Source organism: Momordica charantia, assembly GCF_013281855.1.
Source record: "Momordica charantia cultivar OHB3-1 chromosome 4 unlocalized genomic scaffold, Mcharantia_2.0 BLBB01000004.1, whole genome shotgun sequence".
In the NCBI taxonomy this organism is placed as follows: Eukaryota; Viridiplantae; Streptophyta; class Magnoliopsida; order Cucurbitales; family Cucurbitaceae; genus Momordica; species Momordica charantia.
The window spans coordinates 27,465,845-27,491,070 of NW_028275162.1; the positions used below are offsets into that span (position 1 = coordinate 27,465,845).

At 34.6% G+C, this 25,226-nt stretch overlaps 3 protein-coding genes across 3 annotated transcripts; all 3 read right to left on the reverse strand.

Moving 5' to 3' along the window:
• Positions 1-14,786: 14,786 nt before the first annotated feature.
• On the reverse strand, positions 14,787-16,539 carry LOC148212093 (phenolic glucoside malonyltransferase 1-like). Its single transcript, XM_088123192.1, has one exon. The coding sequence runs from the start codon at positions 16,453-16,455 to the stop codon at positions 15,088-15,090; it is 1,368 nt and encodes a 455-aa protein (XP_087979318.1). The 5' UTR covers positions 16,456-16,539; the 3' UTR covers positions 14,787-15,087.
• Positions 16,540-19,333: 2,794 nt separating this feature from the next.
• LOC111006474 (phenolic glucoside malonyltransferase 1-like) lies at positions 19,334-21,004 on the reverse strand. Its single transcript, XM_022278437.2, has one exon. It carries the CDS (start codon positions 20,811-20,813, stop codon positions 19,440-19,442), a length of 1,374 nt encoding a protein of 457 aa, XP_022134129.1. The 5' UTR covers positions 20,814-21,004; the 3' UTR covers positions 19,334-19,439.
• A 2,053-nt stretch (positions 21,005-23,057) lies between these two features.
• Positions 23,058-24,865, reverse strand: LOC148212094 (phenolic glucoside malonyltransferase 1-like). The gene has a single exon (XM_088122451.1). The coding sequence runs from the start codon at positions 24,577-24,579 to the stop codon at positions 23,209-23,211; it is 1,371 nt and encodes a 456-aa protein (XP_087978577.1). The 5' UTR covers positions 24,580-24,865; the 3' UTR covers positions 23,058-23,208.
• Between the last annotated feature and the right edge of the window lie 361 nt (positions 24,866-25,226).

The window sequence follows — 25,226 nt, forward strand, 5'->3', positions numbered from 1 at the left end:
CAAAAGAATTATGATCGGAATAAATGTGATGATTTAATTTCATGATTCCGAGTTCGACCAGAAATTAAATGGGGGCCACGGACTCCCACGCGATTCACATTCCAGCAGTCGATTAAAATTCAATCCTCCAAAACCTAAGGGTACGAGGTGCGATGCCAAAACCACTGATGAACATAAAATTCAAACCTTCAAGGTAAAGGGACGATGTGAAAAGTTCAAAATGATCAAGCCTCCGAACCTGAGGGTACGATGTACGATATGAAGAACAGCTGCGAACTTAGGATTTTAGCCTTTTAACGTTTTTAAGTTAAGGGTGCGATGTTAAAAAATCCAGAGTTGGTGCAATGCATTGAATGCTAGACAGAGATTCAAATTCAAACTTTCAAATTATTTTAATTGAAGGCGCGACCTCAAAAGTAAGAGGTGCGAGGTGACATTGGCTGCAGTTCAAAGAAAAAGCAAAGAAAGGAAAGATGTTGCCAACAATAAAGTAAAAACAAATGGGAGCTTCTTTATTGAATGGGGAGCAGAGCCAAGGCTTATAGACCTTGCAGCTCTGCCCTTACACTTACAAACAAAAAACAAAAGAGAAGAGAAGAAAGACAGCGAAAAGCCTCTTGAAGGGTGGTCGCCTAAGAGCCTGCTTGAGGAGCGCCCTCTTGAGTGGTGTCGACCTGATCCTCTTCGAGGTCGGAGTAGTCAGAGTCCAGATCTCTGACGTACTTATCCACCAACGCTTGGGGGCCAGGGGTGCCGTTAGGCCCAGACGCCCACTGCTCAGCATACCTCTTCTTCAGACCACCGAGATCGATCTGAAGGTCAGGCATGTCGGAAGCAATGCCCTTCATGAGAAACTTGAAGCCCGCGTCAGAGAAGTCTTTGGCAAATCCATCGAAGTCAGGATGTTGCCTAAACGATTCCTCCAATAGGGCTCCATTGCTGAGACGCTCCTTCGCTTCAAGCGCCTGGAGCATGTCGTCCTTCTCCTTGAGGAGTTGGAACTTCTCCTTCTCCAAGCCCTTGGTGATAGCATGGGTAGCTCGGAGCTGGGCCTTGCGTTTGTCTTCTTCCTTCTTCAGCAGCTCGGCCTGTGTCTCCACCTCGGCCTTCAAAATTTCCACCTCAGAGTGAGCCTTCAGCAGCTCATCCTTCATGGCGGAGGAAGCAGCCTCCAAGGCAGCAGAGAATTCCTCTTTCTCCCTCGCTGCCAGAACTTCCCTCCCATCCAGCTCGGCCTTCACGGCCAGAGCCGATTGAATGGAAGCAACGAACGCCTGACAAAAGGTACAAATAAGAAGTTAGACTGAGCTACCTGTTAGGTAAATTGAGCAAAAACACCAATCTTACCTCAGCGGCGTAGTCGATGGTCCTCTGCAGAACGGACCCTGGGTCACTTACAAACTTGCGACCGAGATGCGGGACACCTGGTCCCTCACCCCAGAACTTGACGGCTCAACTCTGAACCGTGTCGTCACATCGGACGTCCCGCCCATCCTGGCCTCAGGATCGTCCACCCGAAGAGAAATTCTTGGACAAAAGGGTGAAGGGGAAGTCTGAGGCCGTACTCAAACATTTTGAAGTAGAGAGTGACTCATCCCTCTGGAGGATTGTCAGCTCTCTCCCCCTCCTCCGGAATCCTAAGGAGGATGTTCTCAGGGATAGCGAACCCTCTACGAAGGGATCCGAGGTAGTGCTCAGGTAGCCTAGAAGGGTATTCCAAACCCTGACCCGAGGTGGAGGCATCACTATCCTCCCGTCATCGGAGAACCTAAAGTTTTCTATCTTCTTGAGCTCGGACTCTAACCTACGAGCTGAATCCTCATTGGATCCTAAGTTGCTGCTAAAAGAGGACGACATGGCAACTACGTTCGAAAGAGAAAGTGAGGGAAGAGACCGACCTACCAAGGGTTTGAGCTACCTTCAGATCGAACTCCAAGAATTCAGGGAACGTAAGGTATGACCTGAAGGATTAGGGGTATTTATAGCTCGTCGGAAAAATTTCCCCACCGTACACGTGTAATCAACGAGCGGCTAGGATCCTCCCTAAGATCCGAAGCGTCGGAATATTTGAATATTCCGACGATAAATCTACCGCAACGATTATATTTTCCCACGAATAGGAAGTCGCCACGCGTCCAAAGCAAGTCGAATGAACTTCCCTGCCAGGTCGAGATCGGACCAGACAGAGAGGGGGCCAATGTTTGGGGAAGAGAATACCCTGGACACGTGGAGGACCCTTATTGGTGCTCCAAGATGACTCATGAGTCATGCCCAGCTCGGACCGCCGAGATCACCACCACTAGCGTTGACAGATGCTAAGTATGAGGCCCGAGGTGAACCTGGCCGAGGTCCGACCTACCGGGAAGCTCGATAGGGGCCGATGTGAGCTACTGTCAGCGGCGTGATTATCGGGTGTAACCGTCGGTCCCGAGATTACCGGGTGTAACCAACGGTCCCGAGATTACCGGGTGTAACCGTCGCGAGATTAGCGGAACTACCACCCATAAGTAGAGGACCTCACTCCACGATCAGGTACGATGATTTCTGACCTCGAACTAAATTGGGAATTCGACCTATACTGACTTGATCGTCGGAGTGCTCACCTTTTTGTGCAGGTCCGCCCAAGTATTCAGATCGGTCCGGAGGCCGAGTTCGAGCTGCAATCTGAAATACATTGTTGTGCATATCCTTGCATAAACAATTATAATATTCCAAATTAAGTTTGTAGAACATTACAAAAATAATCTTGGTGTCTTAAAAGTCATACTTTTATTTACTTATTTATAAATCAGTATCAAGTCTCCCCTCAACAAAATTTCTACACGTGCCACAAAATTTCTTCATCCGCCACATGAGACAAGGACTGTTTTAAAAAATGCTAATTATATATTTTCCTAAAGGGCAACATACACTTTTAGTTGTTAAATTTTTATTTGATCCCTAAATTTTAAAAATTGACAGTTTAGTTCCCGAACTTTAAAAAATGGTTCTAAAATGTCTCTGAAATCAAACTTCCGTTAGCATATTTAACAAATAGTGACGTGGAAATTTGAAGCATTATATGACATTCGCTAATATTATCATGGTAAATGACGTGACATTCGTGGGTTATTGAAAAAAGAAAAAAAAACCAAATTAGTTGATTTAAGAAAACTTCCCCTATCTCCCACCTCTATGAACCTCTCTCCCATGACTATGATTACTTAGCTGTACTGTTTTTGGGTTACAAATTTCTCTTCTAATTCTTGATTTTGCTTATTTTGCCAAATTAGATCAGCTTTCCAATGAGTTACTGTCCTCAACTTCTCTCCGGTTCACATTCCCCTTTAATACGAACAAAAAAAAAAACAGAAAACAATTTGCAAACTGATCTGAGACATAAACTCATCCAGCACTAAAATATTTGGTAAATGTGAACGGGAACAAAAAAAAATTATATGTCCAAATTCAAATTATATGTTTGCTACATCATTTTCTATTAAATATACTGACGGAAGTTTGACTTTAGCGACCCTTTAGAACCAATTTTTAAAGATCGGTAGTAAACTGTCTATTTTCTAAATCTAGAAACCAAATAGAAACCTATCTTCAAAACCAAAAGTATATTTAACCCTTTCCTAAAATACTAAAATTTATTTTAGACAAATATACATGTGAAGTAAAATACAAACAAATGCTTGATTTTAGGATTTTTTTTTCTCAATAACAAATATATAAATATATATATATATATATGCACCATAATCTTAGGGAAATCAATTTACAATAAAGTTTGTTTGGGTTGAATATGAGAAATAAAAAAAACATGATCAAAGGTAAATTAAGAACTAATGATCATCTTTTAAAATGTGTGTCAAAATTTAGCCGCCCAACAAAATTGTCCCTTTTTTATTTTGTTATTTGGCCTCATTCTCAACATTTTTCAACGTGGGTGTTGCTTTTTCTCGACCAGATTGGACAACACGTGAATCAATTTTTTGATGCTCAAATCAAACCAATTATAGGTGATGAAGAGTCAAAATATTAGATAAATTTTCTAGAAATTTGTTTCCCTTTTTCGTTTTCAATTTTATTAAGAATCTTATAAATTTTGAATTAATTATGTTTCTTGATTCTCACTTTATAAAAAATATTCTTAAAAATTTTGGAAACAATCGAAATAAGTTTACATTTCCAATTTATTACAAAACATAAATATAAATATTATTTAATCATTTTTTTTAATTAGAATGATGAAACATAAACAATTATCACTGGGACAAACCAGTTTTGATAATATTTTTTTTCTATTTTGATTTTTAATCTTTCATATTTGAATAACAAGCTTTTTTGATAATTAATTTAATTTTTTTATATTTTAAAATGTTTTGAAATTCTAAATAAACTTAATTTTGAAAAAAAAAACATAGATTTATGCTTTTTCAAAATCTCATTCTTTATTGTAATGCTCAACTTTTTTCCTTTCATATATTTCTCTCCAATTAATTTCTTTCTCACTCTAAAATTTTATTTTAATTTTTCTCTCTAAAATTAATTTTTCTTTTTTTAAAATTTTCATCTCTTATATATTTATTATTATTATTCATCTCTCCCTGAAACTTTCCAACTCTATCTAAAATATATCATTCTGCTTTTTATTTCCTTTAGAATTTAATGGCTCCCAAACTTTTCTCCCTCTTATCATTATTATTTTTCTTTCTAAGGTTTTAGCTTTTTGGTTTATTGATGTGGTTTCATAAAATTAGTGATATGATAATTCCACCACATGCAGAGCCAAAATTAATTAGAGGGACATGGTCATGTCCCACCATGACCCAACCTTCTCCACGATTCAATTTTTTAATAACTAAGAATTTTACAAGTTTAAAATAATTAATATTTTTCGTATTTTTGATTTAGGTAACTTTACTTTTCTCTATTTATTTATTTATTTTAAATTTTGTAATTGAGGGAGATTTTGACAGTGAAAAAGATTAATGGCAATCCATTCATCCAATCAAATACCTGAAATTCTTATCCCTTTCTTTGTGCATAAGAATCCATGTAAGTTCGTCACCCACAACACTATCCTTAAAGAATGTTCAAAATCCTTATACTAATTGCTTGTTTAGTATACAATTTACATTCTGTTTATTGTTTTGACATTTATTAAATCCAGATTTAAGTGTGTTAGGCATATTTGTTTATTAAAATTGTTTTTGAATTTTGCAATCCAAATAGTAAAAACTTCTTCTCCCTCCACCTAAAGTGCGCATGCAGGCAAGTTGCGGAACATACAATTCGAACAGAGGATAGGTTTTTGGAAAGACCTTCTCGTTCATGATCGAATAAAATAGTTGTCTTCTTAGAATTCCGTATTTGATGACACTCTTTTAGTTAAAGATAGTAAATCGCCTTCCCCAGTTTCTTCTTCTTTTTTATTTGGACTTAAAATAACTTAGAAAAGAGAAATAATAAAAGTGGTTGTTTAGTCCATAATCCATTGGATGGTCGATGCAAGGTCAAAAAGTTTAACACATTGATTCTGTTTGTTCGATTTTTTCCATCCTTTGTTCTAATAATATCTCAGGGTTTGCAATGATATTATCCCTCCACAACTAGAACTTATTGTTTTAGAGAGCGAATCTATCAAACTTGATCAACCACATGAACGAGTAATCCTAATGTGCGAGGATTTGGTTAAGGAAATGTGAAAATAGTCCTTCAAGATCCATTACATGTCCTAAATCAAAATAAACGGATTCAGCTACTGGAGAATGAAGAACGGAGAGTTTTCTTTTGTTCATATTTTGAATTTAAAACTTTAAAATGTAGAATTAGATTAAAAAGGATAAAAACTTTAATAAATATAATACTTCATGTTATAAACTTATTTAATTTTTGTTAAAATTAAAACACGTTAAATACAATATATTATAAATTATATAAGATTGTAAAATAATAATTTTACAAAATTTATAACATATATACTAATGAATTAATCATTTTTAGATTAAAATAAATATTTATTTGATAACTATCCTAGTTTACAAATATATTATTAAGCACCTTGAACAATTTTTTAAATTTGGCTAGGAAAAAAATACAATACACTTTTCTCTAATACTTTCAAATTGTGCTCTCAACTTTGAAAAGATGCAAGGTTCTAGCTTCTTATTGGTCTACAAAGTTTAACTTGTTTTGTAATTACGATATTTGTACCATTTTCCTGAATTGAAACACTTTTCTCTAGTCATCTCATCTCTTGTTTTTTTGTGTGTTTCTCACGTACCGATACGTGAATGAAATAACCCCGTATCTTTTACAAAAAAGATTTAATTTCCAAATGCAAACAACTTTCAATTCAAGTTGTCAAAAAAAAAAAAAACTTTCAATATAATTCTTGATGAGTAATTTGGTGTGAAATTGAATTATATGGCTTATTTTTCTTGGCGATGTTTGTGAACCCACCTCTCACCTCAACTTTCTTCTTCCCTAAGCTCTCTTGCTCTCAAAAACCTGGCCGGCTAAATCCAACAGAACCAAGCACGAATATTGATCAATGTAATCATTGGTGTGGATTGGAACCAGTCATTTGAACTTCTTAATCTTTTGTCGAAATTATATATAGTAGAGCTATTGTGGATTTTTGGGTTGTATAGCCTTTTTTTTTTCCAAAGTGAGGATTTGTTTTTATCCATTTCTTTCAAAACTTAAGTTTTCTAGATTCACTTTAGATCTCAATTACTTTCATTGCCCCTACTCATTTTTCTTTAGATTTCTCTATCTTGTTCCCTTCCCCTTTTTCCAGAATTTTTTCCCTCCCTCATTCTCTAGATTTGTTTTTTTATCTAATTTTCCATTACTTTATTATTTCTCTCTTGTTTTTCTTCTGCTATAGGTATTTTTCTCTCTTTTTTTTAACTAATAGAAAGGAATAGAAGAGAAGAGAAAGGAGGAGAGGTGAGAGAGAGGAGAGAGGAGAGAGGAGAGAGGGTGAGAGGAAGAATAGAGGGGAGAGAGGGGAGAGAGGAGAAGAGCGACAGGAATAAGAGAGTAAGTCAGAGGAAGGGAGAGAGGAGAGAGGAAGAAGAGAGTGAGCTAGAGGAAGGGAGAGAGGAATTAATTTTAATTATTATTATTTTATTTTTCCATCTTTTTCTATTTTTTCAACATAAAAATTAAATTTCATCTTTCTTACTCGCACCCTCTTTCTCTCCCTCTAAAAAGAAACTAGGAAAATTTGAAATTTTGACCCCTCCCATAATTCACTTTGGATTTATGACCCTATTTTGAAAAAATCTAATCTATGACCCCACTCTTCCTTATTTATTAATAATTTCATAATTTTTAAATGTAAAATTACTGTAGTACCCTCATGTTTCAAAATCAACATCTCCCTCCACAAATCTCTTTACAAATCTTTATTCCCTCCACAAATTTCTCACAATAATTAATTCCAACCCTAAAAAATCTAACTTTTAAAAAAAATATCTAACTCAAATAGTAAATTAAAAGTTTAATATGGAAAAAATAAAAAAACGTACATAATTACGTAATTTGGGCGAATTTAATTACAAAAAAGTCAAGATTACAAAAAATTTGGGACAATATTGCATTAAATGCTCGAGATTTAATTGATAGCCAAGAGGAGAGAAAAAGAGAGAAAATGCAAAAAAAAAAAAAAATCTGGAAATTGGGATCCCGATCCAGGATAGAAGGATCCCAGTCCGGGATTGAACCATCCCGGACCAGGTTACTATTCGGTCCAGGATTCTGCAATCCCAGACCGGGATCCTTCTAACCCGGACCGGGATCCTCCCATCCCGGTCCGAGATCCCAAATTCCAAATTTTTTTTTTTTGCGTTTCCTCCTCTTAATTCCAGTTTCTTTTAGCCCTTATTGTCAATTAAATCTCGGGCATTTAATGCAATTTTGGCACGACATTTATGAAACCTTAATTTTTTTTTTGTTATTAATTCCGAACAAATCTTATGCATTTATTCTTGAATCATGCAAATCTTTTTTTTAATTAATTCCGAACAAATCTTATGCATTTATTCTTGGATCATGCAAATCTTTTTTTCACCCTAATTTACTTATTTGGAGAATTTAATTTTCAGATTTTTTTTTTGTATGGATTCGTTTGTTAAGTAATAAATTAATCTATATTAGATTCAAAATTAAAAAAAAAATGCTAAGGGTTGGGAGAAGAGATTGGTGGATAAATTTACTTAAAATAAACAAGGATATTTTGGTAATTTTACAAAGACAAAAAGTGGGAAGGGGTCACAAATTAGAACGGGTCACAAATTAGTTTTTTTTAAAAAGGGTTCAAAAATCCATATGAGTTATATAATGGGGCTAGAAACCCCAATTTTCCAAGAAACTAGTTTGTTTTCTATTTCTCATACCCCTACCCCACGTTTACATCTATCTCATCTCATCTCTCATCTTGTTCTCGATCAGATCTCAATCTCGCTCTCGATCAGATCTTAATCTCGATCTCGCTCTTGCTCAGTTCTCGATCTCGCTCTCGCTCAGATCTCGCGCTCGCTCACGTCTCTCAGATCTCGTTCAAGATCAACGTTCTTGGTTAGATCTTGCTCCACGCTCGCTCAAATCTCTCAGATCTTGTTTTCTTTTTCGTTCTTACCCATATCTCACTTTCTCTCCCTCTCCGTTAGATCTCGATCTATGTCTTGAATCTTGTTAGTTTTGGTTTATATTTCTTTCGCTCACAATGGAAGACTCGACAGTACCCACAGTTTCATGAAGTTGGAAGAAAACCCATAAACTATTTTTTGTGAACGTTTTCATGAACAACATAAAACAAAAATGGGGAGTGAGTGAGAGAGAATAAAATGAAAAATGGGTAGAAAAAGAAGAAAAGAGAGATTTTTTTTGTTGTGTTGGGAAGAGAGAAGAATAAAGTTTTCAAATTATAAGAAAGAGAAAATGCATTGTTTTAAAGAAAAATGGGGGAAATCTAAAAATTAGGGAATATCAACAAAGTCTAGAAAACTTAACTTTTGAAAAAAATGGGTAAAAACAAATCCTATGTGGGAAAAATGGCTATACAGCCTAAAAACCTGATTAGGTTGACATGTAATTTTTTTTTAAGAAAAGATAAAATTTCATTAGAAGAAAAAATCACTTGGATTACATTTAAACTCAGACAAACATTGAAAGATTAAAAAGGCATTGAGAAAAGCTTGAAGACAACATAATAGAAAAGTGAGATGAAATCGCTTCTTTTGATAAAAACAACCACTTTCTTCGGACATTCTTTGAACCAAGTCTTCTTCTTTTTTTAAAAAATATGAATTGCTTCTAGGCAGTCTGATTCATAGGCTACTTATGTGAGATCTAGAATTTGAACGTGAAGGAGACCTTCCTTTATTGTTAACCGTTCCACATCCAAATATTTGGACAGAGCATAGGAGATGTTGCTAACCTTTATTGCACTAGTGTACTGAAACTCGACCTCTTGCTTTCAAAAGATCATAACTACTAGTAATATGCCACAAATAATTAATCCATTCATACATTTAGCTTCCATATGGAGATTTTTGTAACTCAAAAAGTCACATATGACTCGAACTAATATTCAGCCAATTATTGTCAAAAACGAGTATAACTCACCGATAATTAACATATATCTTCAATCAAGAGATTGTGTATTCGATTCCACCTTTAGATGTTGTACTCAAAAGAGCAAAAAAAAATTGTTCAGCCAATTATTGCAATCAAATGGGTTTCAAAGGACATGACACCTCTTTCAAATAATGAAGGGATCAGTTGGTGTAGGGGTGAGCATAGAAGATCGAAAAATCGATCCGACCGACCGGTCGGTTTAAAAGATGAATCGGTCGGTTGGCTCTGCCAATATCAAATGAACCGACCGACCGACTTATTAAAGAAAAAAGAAAAAAAATATAATAAAATTTCATTCCAGCCTTCCACGAGAGAGCTGCAAGAGAGGAATTAGAGAAAAAATGGTAACTGAGAGTAGATGGAATGAAAAAAAAAAAGAAGGGGTAAGAGTTGACGAGAAGAAACGAGAGAAACTGAGAAAGAGAAGGTTGGAGAGAAAAAGAGAGGGAAAAAAGAATTGAAAAGAAAGAGGGAATGGCTAATAAAAAGCCACGTGGGTGAAAAATGTAAAAGAAAAAAAATGCTATTTCACATGATTCACGTGGAATATATAATTATATATAAATATTTACTTTTATTTGTTTATTATTATATTTTACTTTTTAACCCATTTTTCTTCTCCAACCTACGTGGCTCCTTTACTGTCATTCCTTCTTTTTCAATTTCTCTCTTTCTCATCTCATTTCTTCTTTTCATTCATGTTTTCTCTCTCCACCTATCTTCTCTTTTTTCTTCCTCTCTTCCCTTTTTTTATCTTTATTCTCTGCATTCCAATCACACAGCACTGAACAACTCTTATTTCTCTTAAGAATCGACCAAACCGACCGAAACGGTCGGTTAAACGGTCGGTTTGTACAGAGAGATAAAAAAAAAAGTTTTCGACCGACCGAAACAGACTATGTCGGTTTTCGACATCGGGGTTAGTCAAAAATCGACCCCGACCGACCGATGTTCACCCCTAAATTAGTGGACGAAAAGATTAGTCTTCTTGTTTCCTCCCATTTGGACTAATATTCCAAGTTTTTTTCGTCCATTTGGGATTCAGTGAGAGATCTTTCATTTTTTATTTTTTTTATTATTATTTTTATTTGGTGTTTCTTTTTCTTAACAAATCACATTTTCATATCATATTCAAATTAAATCCATCAATGATGGATAGGCAAGGAGGAGGAAGAGGACAAAATATAACTTTTATTTTTATTTTTGGTTTTTAGAAAATTACTTGTTTGATAATTAATTTTTGTTCCGATTTAAAAAGAAAATTAAACTTGATGTTTCCAAAATTTCATTAACTTTCAATCTAACTAATTTCTTTTTCAATATAAAATTTTGCTTAAATTTCTGTTTAAAATTTATGTCTTTCTTACCCTACAATTTTTATCGGTTAAATATTTATTATTATTTATCTCTCTCTAAAACTTTCATCTCTATCTAAATATCGTTGCAAACTCTTTTTTCTTTCTCAAATTTGGATTCTTATAACTTTTATTTTTATTTTTAATTTGTTTTTCGTATATAATATATCTCCAATTTTTTTCTATATAAAATTTTTCCTTTTCAATTTTCTTTTGCTATAACTTTTCTATCTTTTCACTCACTTTACTTTTCTATAACAAATTTATCTCAAATTTTTTTAGGTCTAAAACTATGTTCCTACTATAATTTCTTTTCTCTCTTACATGTTTTTCTCTCAAAACTTAAACTTTCCTCTGTCTTTAACTTATCCTCACTAAATTCTTTTTTCTCTAAATTGTTTTTATTTGTATATCTAATTTAAACCAAAGCTTTCAGGTATGGAATTTTCCACGATTCTTCTTCTCCTTCACCCCTCCTCTCCGTCTCCCATTGCTCCCTTGATCTATACATAAAGCCTGTATTAGGATTTCAAAGTATTAGAGTAGGATGTCCTATGTTTTAACCTCTATGTCGAAAAATACAATTTTTCCTTCTACAGTTATAAAAAAACAAAATCAATCACCTCAACAATTACGTAGGTGGTTTGGGTTGGATTGTTCGTGACTGGAGGGGAGAGATTATTTTGGCCGGAAACTACTAAATCAGGGGAAATAAGGAGATCAAAGCCCTAGAATTATTGACAATAATTTGTGGACTCCATTCCATCAACATGCAAAACAGAAACCCAATTTACCTTTTGTGGTATTTGTGATCCCAGGTAAGATCGGTTCAGGATCATGGGCTCCTTTTCTATCAGATAGGAAGGGTTGTTGCACAAAATGTACTTCTAAGTAATTGCTCCATAGATCAATTATCGAGATATATGAAGAAAAGAAATCATGTAACGAAGGGGGTTTTGATTTGTACAAATGGTACTTCAAACTTGGAACGAGCATGAAGTTAAAAATAAAATACTGGCAACCATTTTTATGGGTGTTGTAGGGTGCCTTCCCTATCCACATGACACCTGAACTCGATCTGAATTTACACACATGACCCATTATATATCTTTATTCTTATTGGATGGTCAATCACACCTTCAACATAAAGGATGTTGGCTGCTCCGCATCGCGATCATATTGCGACATAGGTTATTCATTTTTAAAATTAAACTTCCATGGACTTGAATAAAAATGTGATGTGGAAAAAATACCATAAGAAACAAATTTTTAAACTAACATAAGAAACAAATTTTTGAACCGACATAAGTTTAATTGAGCAATAATTGATCATTAAGAGGTTGCGAGTTCAAATTCTACACCCTACGTACAAAGAAGCAAATAAGCAAATGAAACCAAATAGACTAGTCAATACCCTGGGTGAAGAGAGAAGCAAAAACGTCACATTGATGATGGTTTGAAAACACGAGACTAATTTGAACTCCAGGACCTCCAATTTCATCTTTGGTGTCTATCAAAGAAATCATGTTGTTTCCCAACACCATCTCAACCCGAAATCTGTTTCATAGAGCTTAAAATTGGGCGAATCTGCAACTGAACAACTTTCAGCTGTTGACGAGTACTTGATGTGAAATTGAACATAATCGGCCACTGTAGACATTTTCACTGTGCGAGTTGTTTTCAATTCCAAAATCAGATGGCTAATTTTCTTGGCGATCTTCGGAAACCCATTGAAGAACCTTAGACAAGGCGTCATACCAATGTTGAGATCTATGGCTATAGATTGACTTATCGGATGGTTCTAACAACATGTGGGCTAGTAAGATTAATATTAATATTACGTTTATATTATTATTATTATTTTTACGATATTATGTAAATACCAATCAAAATAAATAATTAACGTTGAGCCATTATTGCAATCAATGATAGCTGTGGTGGCAAAGGAGAAAAAACATTAATGGATTTCAAGAAAAGGTTTAAACTTTGGCTATCAAGGATAGGATCACATGGTGGAATCATCTCTACTATCACTCCCACAATCGCAAAGCAGGTCAACTCATTTTCTCAATTTTTGCTTCACGAAAAAAAAAAAACTCATTTTCTCAATTTTGTCCAGTAGCAAGTAGCAACCTCTACATGTATTAATAAAATAATAATGCATCAATGTTTTGCAAAATTTTTTAATAAATATGTGTGTATATATTTTTCTCACAGAGACCCAATTAAGAGTTTTTAATTTTAATAAAAAATATTAAGAATTTTTTATTTATTAAAGGTAAAATAAAAAAAATTAAAAGATTAGGTATTATTCCATCTTAAAGGTACACCAACCGTTTCTCATCCTTTGGGATTCAATGACATCTCCAAACATAAAGGATCAACTATATATATATATATATATATATATTTGTGTGGTGTTGCTTTTTTCTTAACTTCAGTGGATAATACATTAATCACATTTTCATATTACGTGCAATGAAGATATCTTAACTATTTGATAATTATTTTGTTTTTTTAATTATTTGATAATTATTTAATTAAATTCTAAACTAAGATAAATATTATAAAGTTTACCCTCCATTCATTTTCCACGAATTCATTCACAACTTTTGAAATTAATTTTTCAACCATTTTTCTTAAACAATTTCGATAAAATTAATAGGTAGAAGATAATAGGTGCTTTTTCTCTTTGAATCAATTTTCGAATTAGGTGAGAATACAAATGAAGTACGAACTAACTAATCACTCACGTTGACTTGTCCAAAATAGAAGTAAACTTATTGGACTATCTTTTCTTCATCATTCTTGCAAAAAACAAAAATGCTAAGAGGTAAAAATGAAATTACTCATACTAGTGTTATTTACACATCTCAATCATTGGTGTGAGATCATGTAAAGCTATATTTTAATAAAATTATTTAATACATACATCATAATTGGTAATGGGATAGAGAATCCATGCACAAGTCGTGAGTTCGATTCCTGTACTGTATTCAAAAGAAAAAAAAAACATTTTGAGGTTAGTTGGGTTAAAGTTTCACAAAAATCTTTTATAATTATGATATATGCCCATGAATTAATCATTGATCTCAATAAATATATATAAATTAATTAATTATAAATAATAAAAAAATAGTTAAATATAATCGTTGAAATATATTAATTCTCAAATATTTATATGATTTTTTAAGAATTTAAATTATAATAATATTAATAAATATAAATATATTAATCACTCCAGAAATATCGTTACTAACTTTTGTATCATTAGAAATTATTCTGTAGTGAAAAATAGTCTTATATACTTAGCCATCAAGAATAATTTGTCTACGACTTTAATTATTTAATTGGTAAGTTTGATCATATAATTTTATTTTCTAAAAGAAAATACTAACAAGTAAATTTATCAACTGACTAATTTAGACAACACACATATATATAGAGGAAGTAGCCACAGTCGGACTGTTTTTCAATAACACTGGTAGATTCCAAGATTTTCATGGCCTTAAATAATTATTGAGAAAAATTTTAATTTTTACCTTTAATTTTCATCTTTAATTTCATTAAATTAAACTTTAAATTTAGATAAATATCACAGTTTTTACCCTCTATTCATTTTTCTGCTAATTCGCCACGAACTTTAGCACAAGGAAAAAAAATGTAAATTCAAGCTTTACACAAAATTAACTTTAATTAATACAACAAAAAAATCTACTTTAATTAAATAACTATGTCAAGACATACAAGTTTTAACAAAATAAAAATTCATATACCAAACATAAATATAAATGGTGAGATAAAATGCATTTTTATTATTGAATTTGAGAATAGGTGTCTATGGCCGGCCTCTCTTGGGCCCATTGCTCACAAAGCATTTGGAGGCATTTCTCTTAAAAATTACAACATTTTTTAAAGTTTAAAATGAATATTGCAATATTAATCTAAATTTAAAAGGCAATTTGATAAAATAAATGAAAAGCTTTTAAGATTAAAAATTGATACAGCATGGAGGTTAAAATCGATCTTTCCCCTCATTATTGGATACATATTTAGGTGCAAAGCTAGTGGCCCCAACCTAGCTCCAAGTGGTAATCTAATTCAGACCCTGCGCAAAGAGAGAAGCAAAGATGTCCAATTGAAGATGGTTTTGAAAAACGAGAGCAGCTTCAACACCTCCTTCTCCATCTCTGCTGTCTGTCAAACAAATATTGTTCTTCCCAAACGAAAGCACCTCACATTTCTTCGGGTTTCCCCAGCCGAAGTCCGTTTGATAAAACTTGAATTTTGGGGAGTCCACAACCATAAAGATTTCAACTTTCGATGCCCACTCTCTGCGCTGTGCTTCCGAAACCTTTGACGCCTCCACGGCTCTCCTTCCTCTCAATTCCAAAATCACACGGCTGATTTTCTTGGCAACATTTGCAAACACCTCTTTTTCTTCTTCTTCTGATTTGTCTCTGAATTCTCTTGCTTCCATCATCGCCGCCGAACCCGCCACGCAGTTGCCCATGTAGTTGCTCGAAACCGGCGGATTCAGCAGCCCACGGGAATCTGCCGTCACCACCAAATATATGTATTCTTTGCACTCCTCTTGTTTTGCTTTCACCGAGCACATCAACACATACGCATAAGCAACCACAAACGTTGATAAATGCAATTCTTCTGATGATGATGATGAAGAAGAAATCTTCTCCAATACCCTTTTCTTGAGCTTTTGAATGTGCGTTGGGGTCAGTTGGAATGTGGCTCGGACCCAGTTGGATTCAACTTCATGGACTGATTCCCACTTCAAGGTTCTGCTTTTGGGAACGAAATCAAGTGGGTTTCCAATGATGTTGGCTGGTCTTTCGTACGAAGGCGTGAGTTCAGGAGGCAAGCAACGAAACCCATCACCCAATTTGGAAACGTGGGCCCATGCTTTCACAAAAATGTTGAAACTTCTGCCGTCAAAGATCACATGGTGGCTTGAAAACCCAATGCAAAACCCACCATTCTCAGACTTGGTGACCTGTATGGCCAGTATTGGAACCGCAGTGTCGGATGGTGGGATTTCGGGTACGAAGGCTCCGGAGTGTTGAATCTCGCGTGGATGGCTGCCGGAAACATGGCGGAAGTCGAGATCGGCCTCAGCGACGGTGAAGGAAACGGCGTGGTTTGGGGAGTAGAGGATGGAGGGGAGAGGAGAATTTTCCGGCCAGAGGAGGTTGCCGGCGAGAGGGAGGAAATGGTTGAGAGTGAGAGAGAGGGATTGTTCGAGATTGGGAATTAGAATTGAGTGGAAAAACAATGAAGAATCAGAGGCAGAATAAGGGATTGAATAATAGAATAGGCGCTCTAATGGAGGCAACTTTATGCAAATCCAATCAACGGAAGTGAGAGGAAGGGAAAATTTTGATACAGAAGGTGAGGATGGAGACACCTTACTCACTTCAACTATTTTCACTGCGTTGCCTTTCTCCATTGAATTAAGCTCTCAGACGCACACCAAATTTTCAAAGAAAGAACACAGCTTTAATTTGTTTCAAATACCATTATCTACCTCTATAATATATATATAGTGTGTGCGTGGATATGGAAGATTTTGCAGGTAAATTTGTTCGAAAAAGGATTTATAAACCAACCATTCAAGTTTAAGCAAATGAGTTTAAAATCTTGGAATTGCAAAATAAATATGCATTTCACTTCTACCGAGCTTTACTCAAATGAGAATATTGCAGTTTTTCAAAACATTACATGAAAAATAAAATGGAAAAATGAAAGCGTGGGTAGAAATTATTTTTCAATTTCTCAAACTATAAGAGCAATGTTATTTATTATCATAATTATTTCATACACATAATTGTTATGGGTATGTGGGACAGCGAAGTCATGCACGTGCCCCCAACAAAATTTTTACAACCATTTCACGTGCAAATTGAGCCAGTATATGTGTAAGCTTAACCTTTCGGGCTATATATATACATTAATAATAAAAAAATCAATAAATTAGTTAACTATAATGATTGAAAATGATTGTTTAAACTAAGATATCGTGAAATTAGCATTTGTGACCTTTTGTAATTCAATTTTGATTTTTTACCCATTTTCAAAAAACTGACTCCTCCAATTCTAGTTTTTGATTCCTTTCAAAGTTTTACTCTGGTAAAATTATAAAAATATCAATTTCTCCACAATTTCGAACCCTTCTCACCAACATATCCTCACATCCTCTCCCTTTTCTAATTTATCAATCAGCCTTTTCTTCCTTTCCTTTTCAAATTTTTTCCCTTTTTAATAAAAATAGTCAAATTTTGGAAATTTCATAAAAGATAAATTCTAAGAGGATTAATGGTGATCTTCTACCTACATTTATTATATATATGAAAATTATTACAAAATTAATGGTTGATTAATCCATCAAGATAAGGAAAAAAAAAAAGTATTCAACCAAGTTGCATGAATCTCTCAACAAAATTCATGCAATTTTGTAAAATTGTATTAATCCTTGTGCAAACTCAGTTGGAATTGCATAATCCCAAGCTGGGATATGCTATTCTGAACTTAGATTATGCTATCCCAAGCTGGGATTTGCATGAATTGTGCAGAACTTCCCAACGCGCCAAAACTTCCCTGAGGGGTCTGAAGTGCGAAATTTCCCACTTAATTCAAATTTTCTGGAATTACATGATTTTCACCTTAAATCTCAATGAGAGAAAGTTTGAGATTTTTATTTTTATTTTTTTTAGAAAAGATAGATGTTGAAATTATGGCTTCATTTTTTAAATTTGAGATTTTTTTTATAAATATAGTTAAGAGTTAGAAATTTGAAGAATATTTTTGTATTGGTGAGAATTTATATTATAAGACCTGTAAAGATGTACTTTCACATCTTAACAAAAAAAAACGGGTCGAAAAAGGTATGGAAGAGTTACGAGTGGAAGTTTTCTTAAGAAAGGGTTAAAAATTCAAAGTGAAAAAGATTTTGCATTCCCTTTACTTACCATGTATGGCAATGAAATTTTGCATTCCCTCTAATAATATTTACCAAATTGTAGAAATTGAATCAAATTGTGGATCCACCTCAATTTTGTAATCTCATCTCGGTGTCGTTTGGTTGGAGGTTTACTAGATGAGAATAGACATGAGTAAATAAAGTTTGTTGGGTTTGTAAGGTGATTGCAAACAAAGTCTCACATTGACTAGGTAAGGGAATGATCATGTGGGTATATAAGGGAGAACAATTATCTCCATTGGTATGAGACATTTTCGGTGGAACCAAAAGCAAAGCCGTGAGGGCTATGTCCAAAGCGAACAATTAGAACAATTGTAACAACAATCATACTTCAGGGGTGGTTTTTGCAATTTACCCTAAAAAAATCTAACTCTAGTGTGCATATCTTTAATGTTCTATTAATTTTTTATTGGACAGAAATTTTGTGACTCTATATTTAATATTATAAGGTAAAAATTGTCATCAAATCTTAGAAATAATCCATAAATAATTATTTGCTAGGAATTCTTTTGGCTAAACTTCCATGGCTGAGAAGAGTTAAAAAGTTGTGGAAATCAAAGGAAAATCCTATGCCTTTCCGGTCATGGTGGAATTATATCTTATTTATCACCCTTACGAATTTGAAATATCTGTTTTCTCCCCATATTTCAAAAAAATTATATTATATGGAAATGTGAATTGAGGATAACATGTTACACTCTCAAACTGGGTAATATTTGATTACAATCTATTTTTAGGTTTGCATTTCTTGTTTTTAGTATATGAAAGCACTGATCAAATTTTTGAATTTAGTAGCCCTAAGTTTGAAAATTTTGCTAAACTAGCATAACTAAATCAAACTCAAATTTTAATTTAATATCATACTGATAAAAAAAAGTCATGTTTATACCATATTGTTTTAAAAAATGCAACATTTTAAAAGTAGTATGTTAAATTTAATTATGCTACGAGTCAAATTTCTTATATTTACAGAGATGATGTGATTCAATGAACATGGGATGCTTCTCGTCTGGCAACAAGCTACTCTACATCTTGTTTAGAGTCATATTTATACTCGTGCTATTGTGCTACTACTTAATGGGACAAGTTTGACCTCGCTCGCGACTTTCGATAAACTCTGGTTGTGAGCTATTTCCTTAATGAGTCGTTATGTGTTGCATCTCATTTATGAAGTTTGTGATGTTTCTTTTGATGTTCGCTCGTTTTTGTTGTATTAGTAACTTTTTTGTTTGTTTATTGTTGAGGTTGTTCATTTTTTAAGTTTAACTTCCATTGACTTGAATAAAAACGTGACGTGGAAAAGTAACATAAGAAATGATTAAAAAACAAATTTTTGAATAAAGATGAGTTTAGTTCAATAATAATCAACACCGATCTGTGATTAAGAGGTCATGAATTTAAATTCTATAGCAGACTTGAATTTTGATGCACATAAGCAAAAGAAACCAAATGAACTAATTAATACCCTGGGCGAAGAGAGAAGCAAAAACGTCCCATTGACGATGGTTTGGAAAAAGGAGACCAATTTCAACTCCAGGGCCTCCAATTCCATCTGGTTTGGTGTCTATCAAAGAAATCACGTTCTTTGCCAACGAAACCATCTCAACTTTGTTGGGGTTTCCCCACCCGAAATCTGTTTCATATAGCTCAAATTTGGGCGAATCTGCAACCGAACAAATTTCAGTTGTTGAAAAGTATTTGGTATGAAATTGAATACAATCGGCTATTGAAGACACCTTCACTGTGCGATTTGTTCTCAGTTCCAAAATCAAATGGCTAATTTTCTTGGCGATCTTCGAAAACCCATTTTCTCCTCTAAATTCCCTTGCTTCCATCAGCATCCCCGGATGGGCCAGGCAATTTCCAAAATAGTTGCTCGAAACTGGCGGATCCAACAACCCAGTAGCGTCTGCAGCCAGTTGAAAATGCACAAATTCTTTACACTCCCCTCCTTTCGATTTGATGAAACATATCAATGCATACGCATAAGCCACCACAAATGTTGATAAATGCAATTCTTCTTCTTCTTGCTCTACTTCCTCCAACACCCTTTTCTTGAGTTTTTGTATGTGTGTTGGGGTGAGTTGAAATGTGGCAATGAGGTAGTTGGATGCAGGCAAAACCTGTGTGTAGCACTTCACGCTTCTTTGATTGGGAACGAAATCAAGTGGATTTCGAAGGACATTGGGGCCTCTTTCAAATGAAGGGGTCAGTTCCGGAGGCAAAGGACAAAATTCCAATTCCAGTTCCAATTGGTTTCCGATGAGTTTGGAGATGTAGGCCCATGCTTTCAAGAAAAGGTTGAAACTTTTGCCGTCAAAGATCACGTGGTGGACGGCAAAGCCAATGGAAAACCCTTGATTTGGAAAATGAGTGAGCTGTATGGCCATAACTGAAACGCGAGAATGGGAAGATTGGACGGTGGGTATTAAGGGCAGAGAGTCGTTGATCTGACGTGGATGGTGGCCGGAGACATGGTGGAAGTCGGAATGGGTAGTGTCGGCGACGGTGAAGGAAACGGCATCGTTGGGGGAATAGAGAATGAAGGGTAGGGTAGAATCCTCCGGCCAGACGAGGCTGCCGGCTAGAGGAAGGAAGTGGGTGAGAGTAAGAGAAAGAGAGCGCTTCAGTTTGGGAACGATGGAATCAGTGAAGGAATCATGTATTTGTGTTTGTGGATAAAAAAGTAGGCGCTGAAGCAGAGGGGCCCGTAAGCAGATCCAGTCAAAGGAAGCTAGAGGAAGAGAGATTTGTGATTCCGATGAAGAATGTGAGGATGGAGAAATGTTACAAACTTCCACAATTCTCACCAATATTCCTTCTTCCATCTCACACTTCCACTTTTAACTTCCAGCGCACAAGTTGAATATGCAAAAAAAAACTTGGCTCAAACTCAAGGATTATATTAAAACATTAAACGCCACCCATGTTGGGTTTATAAGGTGATTGCAAAAACAAAGGGAAGTAGATGGATGAGTGACTATTTGAGAGGATACTTGATAGGTGATTGCAAACAAAGTCCGAAACCTATTGGGTGAAACCAAAAGTAAAGCCGTGCGAATTTAAATGAACTTTTCAAATTTTAGATTTGAAATTTTAAAGTGTAGGATTATTAAAAGATAAAAATTTTAATAAATATATTATTTCACTTTTGTTTAATAACTAGACTAGACAAATGTGAATCACACTTTTCTAATGGTGCGGTGTTGCTCTAACATGTGAATCACATTTTTCTTATTTTGGTGTGGTGTTGATTTTTCTCGAGATTGGAGAAGTACACATGAATCACATTTTTCATATGATACTCAAATCAAATCATTAATGATAGGTGATGAAGAGTGGGATCTACATCTATCGGTCGGTTTTCAACAAACTTAACTTTCTTTCTTTTCTTTTTTGACATTTTGTGTTTTTCACGTACCTCTTCTCCATCCATAACCTTTGCATTAAAAAAAATTATATTTATTGTTGTCGTTTTCATCGAAGGAAAAGAAGATATGAAGTTGAGAATGTGAGAAGGAAAGACTAAAAGAGAAGAGGAGAGGGTAAGAAAATAAATTTTAATTGAAAATGGAGAGAGAAAAAAAATAGATCTGAAACTTGAAATGGAGAAGAGAAAAAGAAAGATAAAAAAGAAGAAACAAGATTATAAAGAGAAAATAGAGAAGGTTGAAAAATGGATAGATAGAAAAATGAAAGTTATGTATAAAAGTATATTTATTTATTATACTTTCTCCGATGAAGAATATGAGAGTTGGAACCCCAGCCCACATGTACTAATTAATAAATACATATATAAAATAATAAAATAAATGGACCATTGAAAGGTGAATGGCAATTAAAAAGTTAAAATCAACGTGAATCACACTAATTAACACGTGAAATTGATTTTTTTTAAATATATATTCGTCGATTTAGAGGGTATTTTTCTGACCGACCAACTGTCATCTTGGTTTTGTTATATAAAACCAACTTTCGACTGATAAGGGTTGAAAATCGATCAACCAACACTGATATAGTCGGTTTCGATTGATCGGATTGGTTTGTCGGCCAACTTTGTACACTACTAATGAAGAGGTCAAAATATTAGATAATTAAGGACAAATTTGATAATCTCTCCATTTTTTTTTCAGTTTCCAAACTTTATTAAGAATCCTTTAAATTTGGTAACTAATTAGGTTTCTTACTTCTTACTTTAAATATTCTCTATAAAATTTTGGAAATAATCAAAATAAATTTATATATTTAATTTGTTACCAAACATAAATATGAATATATTGTTTGATCTTCACGAGTGTTGGGTCATGCAATTCTACTTTTTCTTTTTTTATTAAAAATGATGAAGTAGAAACAAGAAATAAAATGTTTTATCAAACGAACATTTTGTTTCCTATTTTGGTTTTTGATATTTGAAAAAAAAGCTTGTTTAATAATTTTTTTTGTATTTTTAAAACGTTTTTGAAATTCTAAATAAATTTGATTTTTTTTAAATAGATTTACGTTTTTCAAAATCTCATTTATTATAATGCTCAACTTTTTCCTTTCATATATTTCTCTCTAGCTAGTTTAGCTTATTTATTTTGGTGCTTAAATTTCTCTCCAAAAATTTATTTTTCTTTCTTAAAATTTTCATCTCTTATACATTTACTATTATTTATCCCTCTCCAAAACTTTAAGATTGAAGTCATAATCCTTTTAATTGAAGCAAGAAGGAAGGCCAAGCACAAAAGAGCCAAATGGAAAAACAACCAGAAGACTTCATGGTGTCATATGTGGATACACTCCTCGATTTGAAGCTCCGATCACGAGAATAAAAATCTTTAAAATGGTCACTTTATGCTCTCAATTCTAGAGAATTTTTAGAACCATTTTCTAAAAGTATAATCAAATGGTGACTTTTTGAAATTTGATGACCAAATAAAATTCAATCTTCAAGTTTAGGGACCAAAGATACGTTGATATTCTACCCCAAAAATTTATTTTATAACGAGATCAATACTTTCTTTAACCATTTTTACTTATCCGAATAAAAATTACAACATTTTTTAAAGTTTAAAATGAATATTGCAACATTAAATTTAAAAGGCAATTTGATAAAATAAATTAAAAGCTTTAAGATTAAAAATTGATACAGCATGGAGGTTAAAATCGATCTTTCCCCTCGTGATTGGATACATATTTAGGTGCAAAGCTAGTGGCCCCAACCTAGCTCCAAGTGGTAATCTAATTCAGACCCTGCGCAAAGAGAGAAGCAAAGATGTCCAATTGAAGATGGTTTTGAAAAACGAGAGCAGCTTCAACACCTCCTTCTCCATCTCTGCTGTCTGTCAAACAAATATTGTTCTTCCCAAACGAAAGCACCTCACATTTCTTCGGGTTTCCCCAGCCGAAGTCCGTTTGATAAAACTTGAATTTTGGGGAGTCCACAACCATAAAGATTTCAACTTTCGATGCCCACTCTCTGCGCTGTGCTTCCGAAACCTTTGACGCCTCCACGGCTCTCCTTCCTCTCAATTCCAAAATCACACGGCTGATTTTCTTGGCAACATTTGCAAACACCTCTTTTTCTTCTTCTTCTGATTTGTCTCTGAATTCTCTTGCTTCCATCATCGCCGCCGAACCCGCCACGCAGTTGCCCATGTAGTTGCTCGAAACCGGCGGATTCAGCAGCCCACGGGAATCTGCCGTCACCACCAAATATATGTATTCTTTGCACTCCTCTTGTTTTGCTTTCACCGAGCACATCAACACATACGCATAAGCAACCACAAACGTTGATAAATGCAATTCTTCTGATGATGATGATGAAGAAGAAATCTTCTCCAATACCCTTTTCTTGAGCTTTTGAATGTGCGTTGGGGTCAGTTGGAATGTGGCTCGGACCCAGTTGGATTCAACTTCATGGACTGATTCCCACTTCAAGGTTCTGTTTTTGGGAACGAAATCAAGTGGGTTTCCAATCATGTTGGCTGGTCTTTCGTACGAAGGCGTGAGTTCAGGAGGCAAGCAACGAAACCCATCACCCAAATTGGAAACGTGGGCCCATGCTTTCACAAAAATGTTGAAACTTCTGCCGTCAAAGATCACATGGTGGCTTGAAAACCCAATGCAAAACCCACCATTCTCAAACTTGGTGACCTGTATGGCCAGTATTGGAACCGCAGTGTCGGATGATGGGATTTCGGGTACGAAGGCTCCGGAGTGTTGAATCTCGCGTGGATGGCTGCCGGAAACGTGGCGGAAGTCGAGATCGGCCTCACCGACGGTGAAGGAAACGGCGTGGTTTGGGGAGTAGAGGATGGAGGGGAGAGGAGAATTTTCCGGCCAGAGGAGGTTGCCGGCGAGAGGGAGGAAGTGGTTGAGAGTGAGAGAGAGGGAGTGCTTGAGATTGGGAATTAGAATTGAGTGGAAAAACAATGAAGAATCAGAGGCAGAATGAGGGATTGAATAATAGAACAGGCGCTCTAATGGAGGCAACTTCATGTAAATCCAGTCAAAGGAAGCGAGAGGAAGGGAAAATTTTGATGGAGAAGGTGAGGATGGAGACACCTTACAAACTTCAACAATTTTCACTACTGCATTGGGGTTCTCCATTGAAGCTAGCTCTGAGACACACACACCAAATTTTCAAAGAAATACAGAACAGGAGAACGCAGATTATACATCAATACCATTTTCTATCTATATATATGTGTGTGTCTATAAAATGTGTGGATATGGAATTTTTTCAAGACAAAATTTAAGCTTTATTCTTTTTTGGATAATATCTAAATTATCCTCTCTCTAAATTACCCTCCCCTCGAGAAATTATTGGACCAGAATAACAACATACCCATCAAAGAGGTAAAAAAGAAATCATAACAGTTGTTGAAGCAAAAATGATTTCTGAAATATTGAAGGTAGAAATTGCTGAAGTAATAGCCATCAAAAGGCGTTGGATTGAAGGGTTGATTGTTGAGTCGGATGTGAAAGATGTGATTGCCTATTTTTGAAGGAAACATTTAGAAGAAAGAGTTTTCTTCAAATGGAACATTTTCTTTCCCTCTAGGGATCAAAACCACATTTCTCGTCATCTTTTGCCAAATCAAGAATTAATGCAGTATGGAATACGAAGTACTTGTGATAACTATGGAGGAGCTGCTTGATTTTGGAAGCAACTAATATAATGATGGGATTTTTTCTAAAAAAAAAAAAAAACTAGTGATGGGAAGAATAAGATTTTTTTAAAAAAGAAAAATTTC